The sequence below is a fragment of the Equus asinus genome, chromosome 14 (assembly GCF_041296235.1).
Source record: "Equus asinus isolate D_3611 breed Donkey chromosome 14, EquAss-T2T_v2, whole genome shotgun sequence".
Lineage (NCBI taxonomy): Eukaryota > Metazoa > Chordata > Mammalia > Perissodactyla > Equidae > Equus > Equus asinus.
In genome coordinates this window covers 34,812,186-34,835,137 of record NC_091803.1, presented here as the reverse complement: position 1 = coordinate 34,835,137, position 22,952 = coordinate 34,812,186, and the positions used below count along the sequence as shown (strand labels likewise).

The following is a 22,952-nucleotide window of genomic DNA, read 5'->3' as shown; positions in this document are numbered from 1 at the left end:
AGTTTTCTACTTGGACAGTTGGACCTAGTTTGTCTGGGCTATCTAAAGTAAATGAATGCATTTGAGTATTAGATACCTGTTTAGTAAATACATTACAAGATGTTTGGCGAGATCTAAGCCAGATCTAACAAGGTTATGGATAGTAATGGGATGAGGTGTAGCTTACACTCTCTATATAAGACATCTCTGTATTATTTGAAATTTTCTCACAATAGGCATGCATTGCTTTTCTAATCAGACAAAGCTATAAATGTACATACCTTAATCCAAATAAATAGTTTTTGCACTATATTGGTAAAGTGTTGGAGGAAGAAGGGTGAATTTACATGCTTGCTTAAGAGGAAAAAATAAAGTGGTAGAGCTAGAGCTATTGTGGTGAACAGAATTCTAGAATGTCCCCAAGATTCCCACCCCCTAGTGCACTCTGCTCCTAGTTATTCAGTCAAACACTAATCTAGATGTTACTGTCAAGGGATCTTTCCAGATGTAATTAAAGTTTGTAATCAGTTGACTAAATGAGGGAGATTATTGTGGGTGGGCCTGACCTAATCGGGCGAGCCCTGAAAAGACATCAGAGAGATTCAAGCAGAAGAGACTCCTGCTGGCCTCGAAGCAGCAAATTAACCATGTGTGAACTGCCTGTGACAAGGACCTGAGGGCTGTCTGTAGGACCGAGAGCAGTTCCTACCAACAACCAAAAAGAAAACACAGACTTCAGACCCACAACCACAAGAAACTGAACCTTACCAACAACCAGTAAGCTTGGAAGAGGACCCTGGCCCTCAGATGAGATCCCAGCCATGGCCGAGACCTTGATTTCAGCCCCATGAGACCCTGAGCCATACCCGGACTCCTGCCGCACGGAAACTATGAGATAAATTCGTGTACTTTAAGTTGCTATGTTTGTGGTAATGTTATACAGCAGTAGAAACCTGACATAGTTTGTGTTGAGAATCAGAATTGCTTGTTACCTGCAGCCTGACGTCCTCGGCCTGATACCTAGGAGTTAGAAAACAAGTTAAGAAATGCTCTGCTACCTGATAAGGAACCAGGTAATGGAAAAAACTTGTGTCCAACACAATCCGTTCCATCAGTACCATCTGGCCCAGGAACTTTGTTTTTCCTCATCGCTGCAGGGTGACTATGCAATCGCCTTTAAAACGTCGGCCTTTCCAGAAATACTCTTACCAGTCTTTCCTTTAGGAATGTACCTAAGATAGGCCACAAGCGTGTCTGTGCCTCTCAGCAACAGTTGTTGTTACCCTGAAGAACTCGTATGGAATGTTCTTTGCATTAAGCTTGCCAATAGGCTGACTGTGATCTTGAAACCTGGCAATCATTCCCCGCCTCATTACACATTAGAATCAGCTGGAGAACTTTAAAAATACTGATTCCCAGGCTCCTGCCCCGACCCATTGAATCAGAATTTCTGGAGTTGGGCCCCGACATTGATATTTTCAAAAAGCTCCCTGGTGATTCTAATGTGCAGCCAGGATAGGAAACTAGTGGAGTTTACAGCAGGACTTCTCCAACTGTACTGTGCATACGAGTCGCCTGAGATCTCGTCAACATGCAGACTCAGATTCAATAGGTCTGGGGCGGGGCCTGCGATGTTGCCTTCCTAATTCCCCTGGGGATGCCAATGCTGCAGGTTCTCAGGCCGCGCTTTGAGTAGCAAGGGTTTATGGGATTGCTCTTCCAGCTGCGCACACCAATCTGGCAGTCTACCTTCACAGCCATCCCCTGACCGCCTGGGATGGCTCATCTTCCCTCTCTTGTCTGCCCTCCCCTCACGTCCTCCTCTTCCTCCTCTTCCCCCCTTTCCTATCTATATGCTATTGATGTCTCCCCTCCCTGTTCTCTCCTCCGTTAGTTTTTGTTTGTTTTCTTTGAGGAAGATTAGCCCTGAGCTACCTACTGCCAATCCTCCTCTTTTTGCTGGGGAAGACTGGCCCTGAGCTAACATCCATCATGCCCATCTTCCTCTACTTTATATGTGGGATGCCCACCACAGCATGGGCTTTGCCAAGTGGTGCCATGTCCACACCCGGGATCCGAACCGGCGAATGCTGGGCCACCGAGAAGCGGAACGTGTGAACTAACCACTGCGCCACTGGGCCGGCCCCTCTCCTCCTTTTATTCCTTGTAGTTATCATAATTTGGGGGCAAAATCTAAAGTTGTATACACTCAGAAGAGTCTCAAACTCTTACATAAAGCCTTGACTCGGGGCTGGCCCAGTGGCGCAGCGGTTAAGTTTGCACGTTCTGCTTCTCAGCAGGCCCGGGGTTCGCTGGTTCGGATCCCGGGTGTGGACATGGCACCACTTGGCAAAGCCCATGCTGTGGTGGGCATCCCACATATAAAGTAGAGGAAGATGGGCATGCATGTTAGCTCAGGGCCAGTCTTCCTCAGCAAAAAGAGGAGGACTGTCAGTAGTTAGCTCAGGGCTAATCTTCCTCAAAAAAAAAAAAAGCCTTGACTCTTTCCTACAAGAGCACAGTCATCTCTTATCTATTTTAAATAAGGTGCGTCATATTAATTATTAACCTGTAATGGCCAGTTGTTTTTCATTTTGTAAACCACCAACTGAAATAAAATTTAAGAATGTTTAATTCAGAGGAAAAGAAATTAGCATCACCAACTGCAATGAAGTATGGAATTGAGGGTTTTCTTTCCCCCTCCCTTTAGAGTATGAAGCGGAACTGCCTCCCTTTCCAGAGGAGTATAAAGTCAAACCAGAAGCTGTGATGACTGTGAGTATGACCCAGGCTTCACCCTCAAAGGAAGGCTTCTGCATGAGGACAGCACTGATGGCTGGCGAAGGTCGGGCAGCGTCATGAGTTAGCGAGGTGGGAAAGGGCACTGGAACTGCAGCCAGAGACCTGGGGCCAGTCCTAGCACTACTACTCACCGTGTGGCTTAAACGGCATGGAATAACCTCTGTGAGCCTCAGTTTCCACATCTGTTAAATGGGACACACAATCCTTGACTCACTCACAGAGCCTCTGTGGGGCTCAGATGAGATCCTGGGTGAGAAAGGCCTTTACAGTGGAGTCGACACCATGTCCGTGTTGGAACAGAGCAGGCTGGGCAAGATGAAGACTGTGCTAAGGAGACGGGGGCGAAGGACAAGGCAGCCAGGAAGGGAGGCCCTCAGGCAGTTTATTTGGAGTAAAATAAGGACTTAATGGTGTTCAAATAAAAAGGCAAAGCTCTTGAGCGGCGAAAGGGCTTGAGCGAGGTCACAGGTATGGGACAAAAGCCTCAGTGTCTAGACTTCCAGTATGTCACTGTGGCTGCCACGGTGAGAGCCTCTGGTGTGTAAGAACTTTCTCGGCCTGTGATTGTGCTTTTTCCACAGCATTCTCTTCTTGCTTAGTGGATGCAGTGCCTTCTCGAATTCCTCTGCAGATGCTAACAACAGTGCTCTTCCCGGGACTGTCTGTGCTGCCTCCAGGGCCGGGTGCTCTTTGCAGATCTTGGTCTCTGTCTTCCGTGCTCTTGATGTTCCTCACCTGTGTAGAGAGCTTGGCTTGTTTATTCACACTTCACAACACAGGCCTGAGTGGATTTTTCTGCATAGGTCCTATGGTTTTCTTCTGGTGTTGTACGCGTGGCTTTGTTTTCTGGATGGGTCTCTTCTTGGAGTAGATGCACTGACTGGGAGCTCGTGGTGGGTGACTGTCCGCTGGAAGACGTTTCTTCAGGCTCAGCAGGCAGGGAGTCTGTATTTTGGAGCTGGGCTGGGAGCCTCCACGTCAATGGGGAGTTGTTTTCATTTCTTTTGAGCAACAGGGCGCCCTGACTGGTTCTGCTCCTTCCCAAGCTGTTTGTTTATTTGGTTTGCAGAAGAGTCATTGGAAAGGAGGGAGAGCTGGATGTAAGATGCTGGTGCGAACGCAGCTTTCTGTCTACTGAAGGGGGCCGAAGCGTGGTGGGGGGCAGTGTGGGCTGTGGGCCAGGGGAGCCCCAGCCGGATCTTCGCTCAAGCCCTCCTGCTCATCGTTCACTTTCTCATTCCCACCCTCTGAGGAACTGAACCCTTACGGACTGAAGCCCTGTGGAATCCTGGTAGGAAGAGGGACTCCCAGCCTCTGGGGCCACTTCCTCCTGTGGATTCGGGGGCTGCCCCTTCCCCTCCCTCATATCTGCCCACAGCCTTCATCCCTGTTTCTTTGGGAAACGTTTAGAAATCTCAGTCCACTGATAGCCCTCCTATTCTCTTCCAGGGCTTCATTCCTTGATTGGCATTTGTGGTGTCTTAGGAGGGCAGAGAGAGAAAGATTTGTGCTCACTCTGCCCCCCTTGAACCTAAAGTCCGAAAGAGAATTTTGTTCCTCTGTTGGGTTATAAAAGAAAACAAAATTCTGGAAACTCTGTATATGAATTGACTCCCTCGCCCGCCCCCCAGCAGGTTTCACCGTTGGAGGAAACGGTTTTCCGTGGCTTCCGCGCAGAGCAGCTTTTCCCAGTTTCTCAGTCGCCCACAGCCTCACGTATACCCTGCCCTCAAGTTAAAGAGGAAAGAGTCGATCCAAAGACATGTAAGTGAGCAAGTGGGATCTCATCTTTTATAGTTTGGGGCTTGTAAAGTTGCAAAGCCACAGGGTGGGGATGGGCATGCTTAGCTAGACCTCAGGGAGACCACGTAGATAAGAAAGAATGTGTTCTTGTTTTAATTTTTAAGAGAAGTACTCCTTATTCCACTGATTTATCTTTAAGGTTGAAATGTAATAATGATGGTAAATAACAATAAGCATATTTTGATGCTACATTAAATACAAAGGGGCAAAAATGTAAAAAGTAGCAGAAAATACCAGGCTTCCCGGCTCTGTGGGGTGAAGCCAGAGATGCAGGCTTCCTACGTCTTCCTCCTTGGGCCCCAGTCCCTTCCTGGCGTCAGGCCCTCTGCTACTGGTTTGTTCTGGGCTCTCTGCTAGTGTGCTTTGCGCCTTGGCAACACTGCCACCACTGCTGTGACCCTATACGTCGTCCCCCACCCCGTTCCTTTCAGGCCTCAGTTCCTAGTGTGACCCTTATATTCCCTCCAGCCACACTGGCCCCCTTGCTGTGCCTGTGGCCTTGGGCCTGTGTGGGATCCGGCCTGCGTCCTCGCCTGACTGCCGAGGCTCAGAGAGAGATGTTTTAAGTTTCTTTAGTGATGCAGCCCGGCTCGGTAGTCTGGAGGAGCAGGTAACGTTTAAGGTCTTGTTATTTTGTGGACGGTACCTTTTTTTGGTTCAGAAGCAAACGCTTCTCCCAGATTAACTTGGGCTGTTTGAGATTTTCAGTGGGAGTCTTTTTGTTTTAGGTTCCCCTAGAGAATTTTTGGAAACGTTCATCTTTCCAATTCTGCTTCCCGGAATGACTAACCTGCTTCACCAAGCAAAGAAAGAGAAATGTTTTGAGGTCAGTTGCTTCGTTTCTTTATTTCTAAATGCTCAATAATTCGTTTCTATCAGGCGACCACTCATTATCGCAGGACCATCAAGTGGTTCTGCGCAGAATGATCCCTCTGGGGGATCAAAGCCTGTGCTTTGGTCGCTTACCCATTCCAGCCACGACACCTAGCTGCACAGGCACACGTGCCACCCTCTGTCTGCCGCTCGGCCCTGGAGAGGTTTCCGCCTTGCTTGGCCTCCCTACCCGCCCTTCTCCTAGGCAGTTGGCATCTACCAGGCTTCTTGGCCTCTCCGCTCCTGTTTATGGCATGCTCAGCTTGAAGCTCTCCCTACCTCTTATCTGGCTCTGGATGGCTCTTCCCACCTCTGGCCTCTCCCTGCTCCGCCTCATGCCAGATGTCGTATGTGTAACTTGCTTTAGGAGAGGCCTGGCACCCAGTGAGAGCTCGGTAAATATTGTTTACTGTTACACTGCAGCCGGTTATCTTTGTGACTCGAGTTTGGATCCTGGCACACCCCCACGTAAACGCTTTCAGCGGCTCCCTCTTGTCTTCAGCTGACAGGATGCTTTGGGTGCGTGTGTTCCCGCACAGTTTGAATACAAGAATTTTGGATGGCCTGCATGAAGAAAGTCAAATAGCAGCCACATTTCGTATTGACTAAGCGCTTGCTCTGCCTGGGCCCTTTGCTAAGTGCCTTATCATCCATTATGTCATTTATTCCTCGCAGCAGCCCTATGAGTTTCCTTCTATTATTGTCTGCATTTTGCCCGTGAGAAAACAGAGGAACAGAGAGGTTCAGAAACGTGATCAAGGGTGAATGGCAGAGGCAGGATTCGAATCCAGACTAAAGGATTCAAAATGATACTAAAAAAGTTGGCAGTAACTACAGTGCAAACCCCGGTCAGTTGACATGTCCCAGGGTCTTCAAAGCGCTCACGGTTGAGTGCATCACCTGCCTCGTTGCCCTTCAGCACGGGATGCCTGAGAGGAGCTGGATTCTGCCAGGATGCTGCTCTTATATGTGGAGGGGCCAGTTTTCACATGTTCTAGCAAACACTTGATTTTTCTCTAGTGCTACCTTGACGTTATATTGCCCCTCCCACCTCTTGACCACCCCACATTATACCTCCCCATAATTGACTGCTGCTTGATGCACTCAGCATGACATTCCTTCTGACAGGCCTTCCCCTGACAGTTGTGTCTTTAGTATGGGCAGAAATGAACCACGAGATGTGGATCAGAATCTGGGCAGCCCCCCGGTGAAGGAAGAGGTTTGGGTCCACTGCTGGGCCACGGTACACCATTTGAGAACCGTGGATCCACATAAGAAAGCCAGGACCCCTCAGCCTGGCTTTCAAGGCCCTCTCCCGTCTTTCCCTCCTCCCTCACCTCCCTCTGCTCTCCTTTCTGGGCAATGCCCTCCAGCCAAACACAACCACTCGGAGTTGCTTGTCCCAGCCCTGCGCTTCACAGCCTCTGGGCGTATGTTCTTTCCTTTTTTAGAAAAAAAATCCTTGAGTTCCTCTTCTCTGCATATTTAAGTTCCGCTCGTTTTTCCAGACTCAGCTCTCTGGCTTCTCTTTCAGGCCTCCTGTTCCCTGCTGGGCCCAAACTGGAAGCAGCTGAACCCAGCTCTCAGATTTCAGAGTATTTCATCTGTTCATCTTCTTATGGAAAACTAAGACATCCTTAATTAGGACATTCATAACCCGCAAATACGCTTCATTTTATACACGTCTGTCTCCTCCAATATTTTAAGTTCCTTGAGGACAGAGTCTCTATCTGGTTTATTTTCGTGTCTGTGCTCAGTGCCTAGGACACTATACCCAATGCCTTGCCCCAGGCGACATAGAGTTGGCCCTTAATAAATGTTGAACAAATGAGTGCATGGTTGGACATAGGGGAACACCTCTACTGCTGTGTCCTTGACCCAAACCCAGCTCTCTTCTCTTTGGGAAGGCCGTTCTCCTGAACTCAGCCCTGGAGGGATAGCCTGGAAGGATGAGGAAGAAGACTTCCATCTATTTCATGAGTGTAGGCAACGCTAGAGAGTGGTGGGTGGCAAATGGCACCCCCTGAACCCTCATATATCAGTTATGCAATTAATTAGTGAATTGGGCTATGTTTATAACATAGTGCTTAAGAATAAGTCTCTCGAGTTGGAGTTACCTGGTTTTGAAGTCCACCTCCACCCTAGCTGGTGCACAGCTTGGGTCAACTTCTTTCATCCTTCTAAGCCACCATCATTTCCTTACGTGTAAAATGGAGGTGATCGTAGCACCTCCTCATGGGATCATCGTGCTGCTGAAATGAGGTAGCCCGTGCAGAGTGCTCAGGGGAGGCCCTGGAACACAGGAAGAACTCAGTAAGTGCTAACTGTTATTGATCATCAGCATTACTAGGCTACAGGGGCTCCCCAGGTAGGTGGGTCACACCCTTTGCATGAATGGGCTTGCTCTTGTTCCTTGGCTACCTGGAGGCCTGATCCAGCACTTGGTCCCAGCTCCCCAAAACACCACCCACTTACGCAGTGATTTCATGAAGAAGGTTTACTTTGTTGACCATTTCACAGGGAGGTGGGAAGAGGGCTTTGTTTGCATCTGTCAAGCAATAACTTCATTAATCCTCTCTAGAAACACTTCTGTCCTCTCCAGGCACCTCCTCCCCACACAGCCTCTTCAGACCCCTCTTGGATCCTGAACAATTCAGCTCTGGCCCTCAGCTTGCATGGCCCACTCAGCAAAGAGAAGTCCAGCATTCGGCTTACCTTTCCTCCCTTGAAATGCAGCTCAGCCACTAACCATACCCCTTGGGGAGTGGGAGCCTTAATCCTGCCTCATTCTCCTGACTTCCTGGTACAGACCAGTTGTCCTGATCGAACCAGAAAAAGCCACAGTGATCAGGTCCCTATTTTCATTAACATGAGAGGGCACTCTGCTGGAGGGAACTATAAAGAGAAAAAGCTGGTAAAATAAATGTCAGCAATTCAGGTACTGACTGTCAAATGCAGGTACTGGCTCTCCTCTCACTGGTGGTTTGACTCCTGCTGTGATAATAGCGATAGTGTTAATGGTCAGAGAAGCTGTGTCATTGGTTATTTGCCCGCTGCCTGTCAGCACTGGTCAAAGTGTTTTATACACTCGTCTCATTTCACCCCTCCAGTCACCCTAGAAGGCAAATCCCCCTTAAATCAACCCCTTTTACAGAGGAGGCCCCCCCAACTCAGAAGGTGAGCATTCCCTAGGGTCACCCAGCTCCTGAGCGATGGAGCATATCTTCAGCCAAGGCTCAGATGATCCTAGACCATGGCTTCATCCCTCCCAAAAACCGGAAGTTGGGGGCTGTCCATTAAGTAGCCCCAGGAAGTATTGATTTTTTTATTCATAGCTATTATCTGGAGAACAGACTGCTGCTTGCCTTAGGTTATACAATCTAAACTGCTTCTAATTTTTAAGTATTTTTTGTTTGCTCATTTGGCTTCCCCTGACCTCTTAATTCTTGTCCCTTACTCATAATTGACCCTCTCTTCCTCTATGTAGTGCTAAACAGATGCATCTGTGGCGAGTGGAATGGCAGTGAGGCTTGGGCCAAAGAGCAATGCCCTCGGCCTGGCCCTGCGTCGTCAGGTGGCCTTGTCTCTCCGGCTTCAGGTCCTGCTGCTAAATCAGGGAGACCAGGTGATGTCACAAGTCGCATTTCAGGGATCTTTCTTTTTAATCTTGCTGTGGGCCAAAGTATATCCAGTGTGCTGTGCCTTTTATTAGATTGGACAAAGGATGGAATACAGTGATGAAACGATGAAATGAGCACAGTGGAATAACCTTTGTTTGAATGTGTGTAAAGAGTATCTGCAAACGGATGCAGTCACCGAAGTTCAGCTCCGTTTGACAGACATTTATCAAGCCTACTATGTGCTGAGCACAGAGCCGGGTCCTGGGGACACAGAGAGGACAAGATATGGCCCTGTCTTCAAGAAAACCACAACCTAGTAGTAAAGCCTTCAGGAGCTGAAGGATAATGGTGAACTGAGGTCGTTTTTCTTCTTCTCCCCTCTGTGTCTGTTCTTTTTTTGCTCCGCTGAAACCAGCGTGAAGGTGGAGAAATGGCGAGAGTGGATCCGCTGCTAGGACTTCACTTCTAGACTTGGGGGCGGCTCTGTTCAATCGTGCAGCCTTTATTCTAACTTATTCACTGCTCTTCTTCTAATTTATCCCCCTTCAGAGGGCATAGAAAGCAGCTAAAAGGGCAGTAATTAAGATTTTACATTGAGGATTGCGTGTGCTAATATTCACCCGTAAATAATTTTGTAATGAGGGGGCTAAAAACAGTCTTGGGCTTCCAGGCAATGATAAAACACTTTTAAAGAATCAGAGAAATTTCTCTTTGTATTGGAGAGTAATGAGGCATCCTCGTGCCAACTCATACTTCATCTCTGACGTCCCGCAGACGAGCTGCCGCTGGGACGAAATGAAAACGGTCTAAACACCAAATTCTGCGGGGCGCTTGAATGGAGCATTCAAGTTTAAGTGTGATAGTGACTGATCAAGGAGTGTAGAAAGTGTGGGTTCTTAAAAATGTGAACTTGCAGGCGCTGACGGACTTTAAAGGCAGGCAGGCAGGCAGGTGTGCTGGAGTCCTAAATCCTGCTGGACCACTTCCTTGCGTTGAGACTTGAATAATCTGTGAGCTTCAGTTTCCTCGACTGTTAAGGGGATGAGAGGAGCTCCTATTACCCAGAGGATGAGGGGACTACTTATTGATGCTCACAGGTACCAGGGGTTGGTGGCTCCCTACCCTGCCCTCCCTTCAGCCCCTGCCCGGAAGCTCAGAATTTGGAATGCTACAAATATGCAAGGTGGGTGAATTACCATTCACTGCTTCCATTCCCTGATTTCAGATTTCTTAATTAAGTCTGATTCCCTCCATTTTTTGTTCCTGGTCACGTAGTCTCTTGTGGGTTATTTTTGAAGGCTTAAAAATCACATTACTGCCGTCTCAACAATTGTCAGACCCAAATGGAACCGCTCTTATCCAGATCTGCACAACAGATTTGCACTTTCTCGATTCATCTGTTCCTCACGTCCTGTCCGTAGGAATAGATGCTTCCACCGAATAATAACTGGCCCCAGCCAAATTACATAACCGGAGCATTCTTGTATGTCACCCGCAACCAAACTTGCATTGAAATGGGTCTTAAACAGCAACGTGATTCACTGTTTATAGGGCCATTCAAGTTATATCTTGAAGCAGCGTTTATATTAGGTCGCTCAAGGATAATTGCTGATTTATGTTTTGCCCTTAAAATGCTGACTTCTAGTTATTTTTCCTTGCTGTCATTATTTTCTGTTTTGTTCTATGATGTCGCCCTAGCAGTGCCTGGAACATAGGGAGACCCACTAAATATTTTTGGATGAATGAATGAATATGGATCCTCAAAAGTCAGGGCTGATTTTTAAGGTAGCAGTCAAGCTACAAGAGCAGTTGTCAGTTTGCCCTCGGTATTCTGTACGTGCGAGAGGTCATTTGGTAACTGTACCTGCAGCGTCTGGATTTGCCGCCTCTGGAGGGAGGCAGACTCTGGGGAGGCTGCCCAGGTTGGTTGGGTTCCCTGGAGCGAGAGCTGAGTAAGGAGCAGATACTCTAAAATTGAAGGGCCTCCTAGCCATCGGAGAGCCAGAAAATTGAGCAAGAGGCTGGAATTTAAGAATAGCAGTTTCTAGCACTTCCAGAGCCTTTATTTTGTGCCAGACGTTGTTCTAAGCGCTTTGCCTGCAGGAGCTCGTTTAATCCTCCCAGTAGTCCTCTGATGTGCGTGCTATTATCATCACCTTACCGATGAGGGCCGTGGAGCACTGAGGTTACCCAACAGGCTCAAGTATACAACTAGTAAGCGGCAGAGCACAGATTCATACCAAGGGGTCTGGTTCCTGAGTCGAGGAGTTTGACCACTAGACCATGCTGCTGGTCGGTCTAAGGGCTTGTCAAAAGCAGAGGCCAGATTCTAACATGAAAGATGTGTCTGGAAGCTGTACAGGAGAGGAATGAGATGCCTGGCAGGTCTGGGCAGTTTCCCAAACCAGGCTCTCACAAGGCGTCGTGGGGCAGAGCCCTTCATTTAGATTGTCCTGTGGGTACCATGACACTCCAAGGAAAACCAGAGGGAGCAAAGCAGAGCAAGACAACAAGAGGCGACGCCTGATGACGATGCCGTGGAGCACTTGGCCCGTTACGCACACGCCTAGTGTGTGTGCGTGTGTCTGTGCACGTGAAGGAGGCAGTCTGTGGCCCATGGTCCAGTGGTTCCGAACCAGGCCTCCGGAGTCGGTCATCCTTCGCCTCCCACCTGACTCTGCCCGACAAGCTGTGCAATCTTGATGATTTTGATTCAATTCATTAATAACCCGATTCTTTTATATATGTCATTTTAAATATTATGAATTGGACTCTGATGAATTTTATAAAGATCCTGATCAAATAGTTTGCTCATCATTAGATATTTAAATCTTTTAAGTGCACAGAGTAAAATTCAGCTTATTTAATAAGCAGATATTTCTCCATTCCTTAATTTTTGGAGGAGATCGCAATTGGGAGACACCATGAAGCATGTGATTTCCAGGAATTATCTCAGCGCTAGAATTAGATGAAAACGCTGAGCATTTTGTGATATGAATTTAGCAAATGAAATAGATTTATTTATCCCTTTCACAGATGGTTGTTTTTGACTACGTGTAAAAAGGTCACAGACAAGATTTAAGTGGCATCTGTTTGGCATTAAAGTGACCATCTATAAATAAAGTCAATGGGCCTTTTAGTTTTGCTGTGAAATTAGCTAGGTGCTAGCAGTGTTTTATGTTTTGTTAAACAAATATACTCTGTGAAAGCTAAAGAATGGAAAATGGGGCCGGCTCCGTGGCCGAGTGGTTAAGTTCGCGCGCTCTGCTGCAGTGGCCAGGGTTCGGATCCTGGGAGCGGACATGGCACTACTCGTCAGGCCACATTGAGGCAGCGTCCCACATCCCACAACTAGAAGGACCTGAAACTAAGATATACAACTATGTATGGTGGGGGGGGGGGGGGTTGGGAAATAAAGCAGGAAAAAAAAAAAAGGAAGATTGGCAACAGTTGTTAGCCTAGGTGCCAATCTTTAAAAAAAAAAAAAAAAGAATGGAAAATGGTTACTTTGTACCAATAGCTGGTGGAAGTACATCTGCAGGCCGACAATAGACATGGTGCAGATGTTTCCTGTGTGTTTACTGATTTATGCAGTATCTGTAGACCAAGCCAAAGGTAAATGGATGTCAATAATAGTACCTAAATCTGTTAGCCAGTAAACAAAAAATCACATGTAGATTGGGGGAGAGAGGACAATGTTGAGGCCTCTGCTCTCCTATATTTTATTCCAATGTTTCAGTAATATTTAAAATTTTAAAAGTAAGCATGAATGGGGGCCGGCCCTCTGTCCTAGTGCTTAAGTTCAGTGTGCTCTGCTTCAGCGGCCCAGGTTCGGATCCCGGGTATGGACCTCCACACCACTCCTCAGGCCACGCTGTGATAGTGACCCACATGCAAAATAGAGGAAGATTGGCACAGATGTTAGCTCAGGGGGAATATTCCTCAGGGGCAGGGAAAAAAAAGTGAATTGCTTTTGTAATCAGAAAAAGTAGAAGTTGTAAATAAATAACATTTGCAGGCCCATATATTTGACCTTGCTGTCCCATCTAGGTTATTGTCTTTCTCTCCTTCATTTTTACCAACACACTGAGTGAAGCACCTCCCCTCCCCTTCTTACCATTCCCTCCCCTTCTTACCATTCATCTCTCTTTAATCTGTGACACTGCGGCACCGAAATCCTCTGCTCCGACTCTTTTCAGGATTCCCTGATGACCCAGTACTGCCAAATTCAGTGGCCTATTCCAGGGACAAAAAAGGAAAGGAGGCCAGCGTGGCCAGAGCAGAGTGAGCAAAGGAGATGGGAGGTGAGGTTGGCCAGGTCTCTCCGAGCGGCCATATCATGGAGGCCGGTGGAGAGTGTGGGTTTCATTTTGAGAGCAGTGGGAAATCATCAGAGCAGTGGTTCTCGACCCTCTTGGGTTCAATGCCCCATTGTCATCACATTTTATAGTGCCCTTACTATCCTGAAATGAAGTGCTAAGATAACGTTACCTATGTATCAGTTACCTCATTGCTGTGTTATGTAATAAACTGTACCTGAAAACTTCGTGGCTTAAAACAACAGTGATTTATTATTTCTGTGGGCCGGCTGGGGGTTCTTCTCTTGGTCTCACCTCAACTCACTCCTGTGGCTGCTTCCAGCTGGTGACTGGGCTGGACTGGAAGGTCCAAGCTGGCCTCACTCACATGTCTGGGGCTTGGTGCTGGCTGTTGGCTGGGGCACTTCAATTCTCCTCCAGCATGGCTCTCATCCTTCAGTAGGCCAGACTAGCTCCTTCACAGCCTGGCTGTTTCACGGCAGCTTTCCAGAAGGGCAAAGGCAGAAGCCTAAGGCCTGGGCTCTGGAACTCCAATGGCTTCACTTTGACCACATTCCATTGGTCAAAGCAACTCACAAAGCTAGCAACTCAAAAGCAAGTGAGAAATAGACTTCATCTAGAAGGAGGAGCAAAGTCACATGGCAAAGGGGCATGGACCTAGGAGGCATGATTAATTAGGGACCATTATCATAATTGCCTATCACATCTATCACATACAGTAGTTTCAGATATATATATATAGTGGCAATTTATATTATAGTGGACTATAATATAAAGGAGAAATAAAACGAAAGTCATTTATAATATAAGTCGTATGTATTTCCTTTTGTAGAGCTCAGGTGAAACGACACTAGAAGATGTTATGACGTAGTCACTTGCTTACACGTGGATCACCATGAATATAACAGGCAAAATGACCGACTGAATCACATGTGTTGTGATGGTCACGCAGATACTGTGAGTGATACCATCCTTGGTGATGGGATTTTCTGAAATGGTGAGAAACTCTTAGGTTCTGAATGAAACGAAGTACAGTTTTCTCTTGGTATCTATGGTAGCTGCTTTCCTGGAAAGATTAGTGTATGTTAAAACCAAGCAAAAAGACCTTGTGTTTATATGTTAACTGGGATTAGATTCTAGACTCAGATAGTCATAAACAAGTTTTGTTACCGTGTCAGCATCTAGTGGGGTAGTTGAAAAGATTTAGGATGCAGGACAAATTTCTCCATGCAGGGCTGTCTGCCCACTGCAGGGTGTAGAGAGAGTGCCTCTGGCTCAGAAGTCTAAGATGCCTCTGCAGGGCTGTGTTCCTTCTGGAAGCTCTATGCCTTTTCCAGCTTCTAGAGGCCACCTGGATTCCTTGGCTAGTGGCCCCTTCCTCCATGTTCAAAGCCAGCAATAGTATCACTTCGACCTCTGCTTCTGTGGTCGCATCTCCGTCTCAGACTCTGACCTTCCTGCCTGTATTATAAGGACTCTTGTAATCACCTTGGCCCCTCCTCAGTCATCTCCCTGTCTCAGGATCCTTAATGTAGTCACATCTGCAAAGTTCTGTCGCCGTGTAAGGTACATACTCACTGGTTCTGGGGACTAGGGTGTGGGCATCCAGGACTAGGGGGCCTTTATTCAGCCTCACACCCAGTGCATCCACACTGTGTCTTTTAAGGGGAAAACATTCAAAGGGCTGCAGGTAGGTAATGAAACAGGTCTGGGGTTACAGTAAAGGTGGGGACTGCGGCCACCAAAGAAGCCAGTGCGCTGCAGGGGGCAGCTGCCATGCTTCTCGTTTCCTGCTGACTGTCACCATGCAGGAATGGGCTCAGTGTGGCCACGTCTCCTGAGTTTTCGACAGAAGCACCCAATCCAGAGTGTACCATAAACCGTTCCAATTTAACTGTTGACAATTAACTTTTAAAAAGATCAGAGGCAGCATGCCAAACGACACATTTGTGAGCTAGATCTCACCAGCTGCTGACGTCTGACTTGTGTTTTTAAGTGCTCCTGTGAGGTCCTGGTCTGTTTGTTCTTTCTTAGCTGTTTGCTCTCTGTCCACCCTGCCTGGGGCCCATCAGACAAGCTGAAGCACCCCCACACCGCACCTTTGGGAACACAACTACTGCCATTTATGATGTACCTTCTCTATGCCAGGCTCTGTGATGCTCAACATTTATTTACAAGATCTCACTGATTTTTAAGAACAGCCTTGTGCTGTGGGTGGTGATATTAGCATTTTTAAAATGTGGGAACTACAGCCTAGAAAGAATGAACAACTTACGTGCACACACAAGGTCTCTGAGCTAGTCAACGGCACAGCCGGGATGCCAACCGCTCCTTCCAGCTCAGCCTCAGCTCTCATCCACTCCAGGAAATCGACTCTTGACCCAAACGATGGAGGCGGAAGTCCTCCTCTCCACACCCTGCGGTTGTTTGCGAGCCTGGTTTGCAGGGCCCTGCTGGCTCCTGTACCCTCTCCCTCTGCTCTCCCACCCGGACTGCGTTAGCTCAGCCTGGCCCTGCCTCACCTGGCCTCTGTATCTGGAATTTGCTCTCAAGATCCCTTGATTTTAAAGAACTCTTGGGTTTTGGCTTTTTTGTTTTTCAGAGGTAAGAAAGGATGGTGGTTACATGAGTGATAGTTGCTCTTTGTAGAAAAATTGGAAACTACCAATAAGGAAAAAAACACACAAACAAAAGAACACATCTGTTACAATCCTAGCCCCGTTAATGTGTTTAATATCTTTGTGGGCTTTTTAAAATTCACGTACACTTATATTTACATATTTAGTACCTGGCAATGTATTTTTTTACCTTATACTCCCTGTTTTATACTCCCTGTTCGTAACCTGCTGTTTTTCCTTAGCAGGATATCAGGAGCATCTTTCCTTGTGCCAGTTGTGATGACTGCATGGACTTTCTTCGTGGGGCTACACCTTGATGTGGTGCCCTGATTGCCTGTTGTTGGACATGGAAATTTCTGATTTCCCAGTACTCTAAGCACATTTCAGTGGGAATCCTTGCTTGTATTTCCTCATGCACTTGTGACTGGTTGTGGGCTTCCTCCTCTGTCTTCATTCCGCCTCGGGTGGGAATCTTTCCCTCCCCTGACACCTTCATTCAGCTGCTGAATCTTGTTCATAACTATCTTTGGCCATGATCCTTTGGTTCATCCACTCCACAAATATTTTTTGGACTCTGATAGGTAAGGAGGTCTAATGTAGTTAACAGCAAGGGATATTTTGATATTATTTGATTCTTTATACATAGGTATTATTTTGATAAATTAAAAAAAATTTTAAGAGCATGGTATTAGAATCAGAGCTGGGTTGGAGTCCCAGCTGGGCTCCTTACTTCAATCATGTCATCTCACTGAGCCTGTTTTCTCATGCATGAAAGAGAAACGATAATATCTACCTCTATGCTCATTCTGGGCATCAAATTAGAGCATGTGGGCAATTTCTCAGCACTGCACCTGGCACATAGGAAGTGCTCAGCAAATGACTTGCTCTCATTATGTTCTTAGGCCCTGTTGTGAGCACACGTGGAATAACAGCAATGAATATCATGGTGGCCCTACCTCCGGCTATCCCGATTCCCTGTTAATTTCCCAGTCCAGGCACTTTCCATCTCCTGTCGATGTCTACCTTTAGTTGACTGACTCTTATCCACTAATCTGTTCTTTCAACATATATAACAGTTTAGTATCCAGATTATAAGGAAATCCTATCAATCAATGAGGAAAAAGGAGCAACACAAAAGAAATATGAAATCGAAAAATAGACAAAGGGTACGATCAGGAAGTTTGCAAAAGGGGAGACCCAGAGAGCCAAAAGAAAGTCAGAAAATGCTCAATCTCACAGATAAGCAAAAATGTAAAAGTTTGACAATATGAGGAATGGGTGAAGCTTGGAGAAGGGAACTTTCATGTTCTAGTGTATAATTGGGACCACCCTTCTGGAGAGAAATTTGGCAAAACCTAGTAAAGTTGAAAGTATACATACTCATGACCTAGAAATTTCACTTCTAAACCTGTATGGTGGGTGGAACAACTCGATATTTGTATACAAGGAGCTCTGAAGAAGGATATAAAATGCAAATTGTTTGAAATAAAAAGAAATGGAAAAGACCCTAAAGTCCACTGACAGGAGGATATATAAATAAGACTTTTTTCAAAAACAGCTTTATTGAAGTATAATTTACATATCATAAAATCCACTCATTTTACTCAAGTGTCCATCATGGATGAGTGGATGAAGAAAGTGTGGTGTATCCGTACAATGAAGTATTATTCAGCCTTAAAAACGAAGGAACTCCTGTCACATGCTCCCACATGGATGAACCTTGAAGACATTATGGTAAATAAAATAAGCCAATCACAAAAAAGGCAAATGCTGCCCATGATTCCACTTCGATGAGGTACCTAGAGTGGTCAGATTCATAGAGACAGAAAGGAGGATGGTGCTCACCAGGGGCCAGGGGCAGTGGGGAATAGGGAGTTGTCGTTTAATGGGTATAGTTTCAGTTTTGCAAGATGAGAATACCTCTGGAGGTTGGTTACACAACACTGTGAATGTACTTAAGACTACTGAATTGTCCAGTAAAAAATAGTTAAGATGGCGAATTTTATGTATATTTTACCACAATTTTTAAAAAATGATTTTAAAAAATCCACTCATTTTAAGTGGAGCAAATTTACAAAGTTGTGCAACCATCGCCACAATCTAATTTTAGAACATTTCCATCATCCCCCCAAAATCTCCAGTGACCATTTGTAGTCACTCTTCATTCCCACTCCTACGCCCAGGCAACAACTAATCTACTTTTTATCTCCATAAATTTACCTTTTCTGGACATTTCGTATATGTAGACTCACAAAACACATGGTTTTTGCATCTGGCTTATTTCACTTAGTGCAATGTTTTTGAGGTTTATCTGTGTTGTACCATGTGTCAGTACTTCATTCATTTTTACCGCTCAATAATATTCCATTGTATGGATATACCACATTTTGTTTTGGGGCTGTTTCCACTTTTTGGCTATTATGAATAATGCTGCTATGAATATTTGCATACAAGTTTTTGTGTGGACATATGTTTTCATTTCTCTTGAGTGGATACCTAGGAATAGAGGAGACTAGGTTTTACCAGACCTGATTATGTTTGGTTGAATATTGTGACATATAAATGGGTCCAGACAGCAGATCTCAATTTCACATTTTGGAATTTGGCTCCGAAATATGAGATACAGCTCAAAGTTAAGGGCTGTTTTGCAATAATCTACCATTACCAGTTACCATCTTAGTGATTAATCAATGATGATTAATGACAATCATTTGTAGAGTACGTCCTATATGCCAGGCATTATTTCACATTATGATCTCATTTAGTCATCACAGTAACCCTTTGAATGGGTGACTTTATTGTCCCCGTTTTGTGGATGAGGAAACTGAGGCTCAAGAAGTACCCAAGTTCACATGTCTACAGAAGAAGAGCCCGGGTTGGACCCAGGAGTCTGGCTTCAGAGCCAGGCACTCAGTCCTGGTACTATGTCAATAAGGCTGTTAGTGTTGAAAATACTTCCCTTTGCGAATCCTGGAATTGCTGTCAGATCCAGTTTGTAAACCATGCAAGAAAATCTTATTATAACTTTATGGTCATGCTTCTTTTCTTTCTTCTTTTTAACAAAAGCAGCATTGATCACTTCATTCCCAAACTTGGCTAGGAGTTGCTTTTGTTTCTAAAAATCAAAGTCATCATCAAAAGACAAGTCTTTAAAAAGAAAGTCAACAGGCTCTGACCTGAGGGTGACCCCATGGTTGTCTTACAAAATAAAGGGCAGTGGCTTTGTGATGGGGTTTTCCTTCTCTGCTCTGAAGCTTTGTCCTCTTGCTTTTGGGGCATGGCTTTGTGCCAGGTGGCTGTGGTAGCAGTCTTGACTGGCCACTAAATAGGGAAAACATTGCTATTTGGCCATAAATTGCATCTCAGTTATTATGCATGGCATCAGCTAACTTTTTGCTACATGACAAACTACCTCAAAAGTTAGTGGCTTAAAACAACAACAGTTTATTTAGCTCACTGTCCTGCAGGTCAGCAGTTTGGACTGGGCTCAGCTGGGAGGTTCTTCTGACCTTGGCTGGGTTCATTCATGTGTCTGTGGTCAGCTACCAGGTAGGCTGGGTGCTGGCTGGTCTAGGACAGCCTCAGCTGGGATGCACCACTCTGTTCCTCTGAGTTTCTCATCCTCCCTTAGATTAACCCTGGATTGTTCACACGGTAGCTGGGCAGAGTTGGGAAGATTCGAGCAGAAGTCCGCAAGGGCTCTTGAACCTGAGGCTTGGAACCAGCGCAGTGTCACTTGCACTGTGTTATGTTGGCCAAAGCAAGTCACGAGGCCAGCCCAGATTCAAGGAGTGAAGAAATAGGGCCTGCCTCTTGATGGGAAAGCTGTAAAGTCACATTGCAGAAAGTGTAGATATAGGGAGGGGTGGAGAATGGTGGCCCTTCTTGCAATTTACCTCATACTCTGTGCTAGAAATAATAGGGATTTGGCAGCAAGTGGCAGGTTTGGCTTCTGGCTCTAGCCTAGTGCTTTGGGGAAGTTACCTGTCTGCAGCTTCCTCCTCTCCTCATTTGTAAACCACAGGCAGGATTATTGAGAGGATGAAATAAGGTAATGTGTGAAGGGGCTAGCTCTGGAGTCCTCCCGGGTTCAAATTCCTGCTCTTCTATTTACTAGTAAGTGACTTTGGGCAAGATATTTAGCCTGTCTGTGCCTTTGTTGCCTAATCTGTAGAATGGGAATAATAAAAACAACCTAACAATGTGTAGTTGTTGTGAGTATAAATGAGTTAAGTAAAATTTAGAGGAATGCCTGGCACATAGAAAGAACTCATTACACGTTAACTGTTATTAACACTACTGACACTGTGCTTGGAAAAGAGCAAGTCTGCAAAAGGAATGTCATTCCCCCATGGCCCCTTCTGGGTGACCAGCTGTTGCTTGAATGCACGGAAGGTGGTGTCCCTGTTACTACTTTCTGGATGTTACACATGGGCAGTGATGGACTTTCCTCATCATTCTGAAAATATTCGTGCCTTTAATAAATGATAGACATTTGTGAAAATCTCAACGTAACTCTTGGAAATAATGGTGAGCTGAGAATGTAGTGTGAAGAGTCCTCCACGTCTTAAGGAGCTGCCAGCATCACAGCTAGTGACAAAGAAAAAGAGAGAGAAAGAAAGAAGACTGAAGTATCCCAGACTTCTCTTGAGCCTTCATGGCTAAAGAATGGAAGCCAGTTTCCGAAAATGAAGGAAAATAGGATCCAATTGATTCTTTTTTAAAAGAACGTATCTTAAAACAAGTGATTGACCCACTTGGTTGTTTGGAGAACTACATTTCTCCTGCCAGTTTTCCGGGACAGGAAAACCCAAGTCATAAACTAGTCCTAGATCTAAAAGATGTTTAAACTGTTAATCCCTTAGAATAATAAAGGATTATCCAGGAAATAGAGAGGTGAGGTGAAACAGAGCTTTCCTGAAATCTAACTTCTGTGTCACAAATCAAGTACTATGGATTTTTCCATGCTTCCACACGAAAGATTACCTATTAATTATTAACAATGTCCTGAAGCAGCAGTCCACAAATTACAGCTCACACGGCCAGCCACCTATTTTTGTGAATGAAGTTTTGTTAGAACACAGTCAAACCCATTCCTTTACATGTTGTCTCTGGCCGCTTTTGCGCTACGCTGGCCAAGGTGAATAGTTGTTAACACAAGTCTAAAACATTTGCCGTCTGGCCCTTTAAGACAAAGTTTTCCGACCCTCGTTCTGAAGTCCTGGACTGTCCAGCTTTTTGTAGTGGTATCAGCTGCTCTGCTGTTCCGTGGCAGGCAGTATAAGGGAAGCTTAATGATTGAGCATAGAATTTGGAGCCATGCTCACCGAAATTTAGGGCCCAGTTCTGCCTCCTTCTGGATATGTGACTTTGGACCTTGCTATCTTTAACTTTCCTAAGCCTCAGTTTTCTCATGTAAAATGGAAGTCATGATAATAATAATGGCTTTGCATAAGGGAATATATGAGAATTAAATAAGACAATGCATTTAAAGCCTTTAGCTTAGTGACTGGCTCAGCTACAGTGAAAAGTAGCGATAAAATAAGAATAAAATTAAACTGGAAAAAACTTCCTTAGACCTGGAATGGAAGACTGAAAATGAGAGGTGGGCTGAGACTGGCCGCATGGGGGGTTGAATGTTGGGAGATAAGACTCAGAAATGAACAGGCTATGGGGCTGGCCTGCTTGTGCCGTGTAAGTTTGCATGTTCTACTTTGGTGGCCCGGGGTTCGCTGGTTTGAATCCCGGGTGCAGACCTACACACGGCTTGTCAAGCCATGCTGTGGCAGGTGTCCCACATATAAAGTAGAGGAAGATGGGCACGGATGTTAGCTCAGGGCCAGGCTTCCTCAGCAAAAAAGAGGAGGATTGTCAGCAGATCTTAGCTCAGGACTAATCTTCCTCAAAAAAAAAAAAAAAAGAAAAGAAAAGAAATGGACAGGCTATGGCAGAGCACAGTGCTGGAGTCCAAAAGGTGGGCTGGAATCCCCCCTCCAACTTTGGCTAGCTCTGGGCCCCTGGGAAGCTTCCTTAAACTCTGCGAGCCTCAGTTTTCTCATCTGTTAAATGGGGAGGATGGTAATCACAGTACCCACCTCACCAGGGCCATTGGGAGGATTGAATGAGATGACGTGTGTACAACAGGATGAGTGTTCAGGAAGGGGGAGCCGTTGCTATTCGGAGTTGTGCTTCAAGGAGGAACTCAGGAGAGGCAAATGTCAGCAAGTGGAAAACTAGAGGGAAGACGGATGGGTCCAGGTTGGCAGTGAGAGAGAGAATAAATCCAGTTTCAGGCAGGAATAGTGAGATGGATCAGGACAGACAGTCATCAGAGCCTCTGCCAGAAGCTTCCTTCTGCAGAGGCCCTGACACATCTTCCCTGTCTTCTCTGAACAGAGGGCAGGCCTTGAAGGGAATGCTCCAGACCCCTCGGTCTCTTGGAGGCATGACTGTGAAGCTAGCTTTGCAAATAATTTTGCAAGCCGCCGGAGTTTTCAAGGGAGTAGAATTTTCGTGAAGACTTGCCTGTTCCCTACTGAGTCTTTGCTACAACCTTTCTGGTCTTCCAGTGGTGGTCATGGCTGCCTTCCCTGGTGCCCCTGGGCTGGCCAGAGTTTACGGGAGTTGGAAGGGGGAAAAGATTCGAAGGCAGGAAATCAACTGTGCAATTGTCAAGCTAGACCTTCAGCATTCTCCTTAGACTGATGGTTGATTAAAAGGCCACGATGCCATTCCTATCATGAACTAGGTTGTATTCCACTAGGGCAGATTAAGTTTGAGACATGTAAATATCCTTATAAAGATTAGCCGTTACGATTGGCTTGATGTTCTTAAGTGATCCCCTGACATCCAGCCATGCCTTTGGATTAGCTTAATTGGAACACGAGAGATCAGAACTTAATTAGAACTTAATTGGACTGCTATATTCAGCAGAGCTG

At 45.9% G+C, this 22,952-nt stretch overlaps 1 protein-coding gene across 20 annotated transcripts in view; it reads left to right on the top strand.

The window, feature by feature from the left end:
* Positions 1 to 22,952, top strand: part of IQCK (IQ motif containing K) — a 117,704-nt gene that overhangs the window by 5,974 nt on the left and 88,778 nt on the right. For 14 of the 20 annotated variants that reach the window (XR_011494278.1, XR_011494275.1, XR_011494276.1 and 11 more), the window contains 3 exons: positions 2,690 to 2,754; positions 4,413 to 4,545; positions 5,313 to 5,410. Coding sequence is in view for 15 of the 20 variants with exons in the window: in XM_070484843.1 (XP_070340944.1) it covers positions 2,690 to 2,754; positions 4,413 to 4,545; positions 5,313 to 5,410 (296 nt within the window). In the remaining 5 variants the exon portion in view is untranslated. The remainder of the gene's footprint in view (positions 1 to 2,689; positions 2,755 to 4,412; positions 4,546 to 5,312; positions 5,411 to 22,952) is intronic. The other 6 variants (XR_011494277.1, XM_070484836.1, XM_070484845.1 and 3 more) reach the window with 2 other exon arrangements.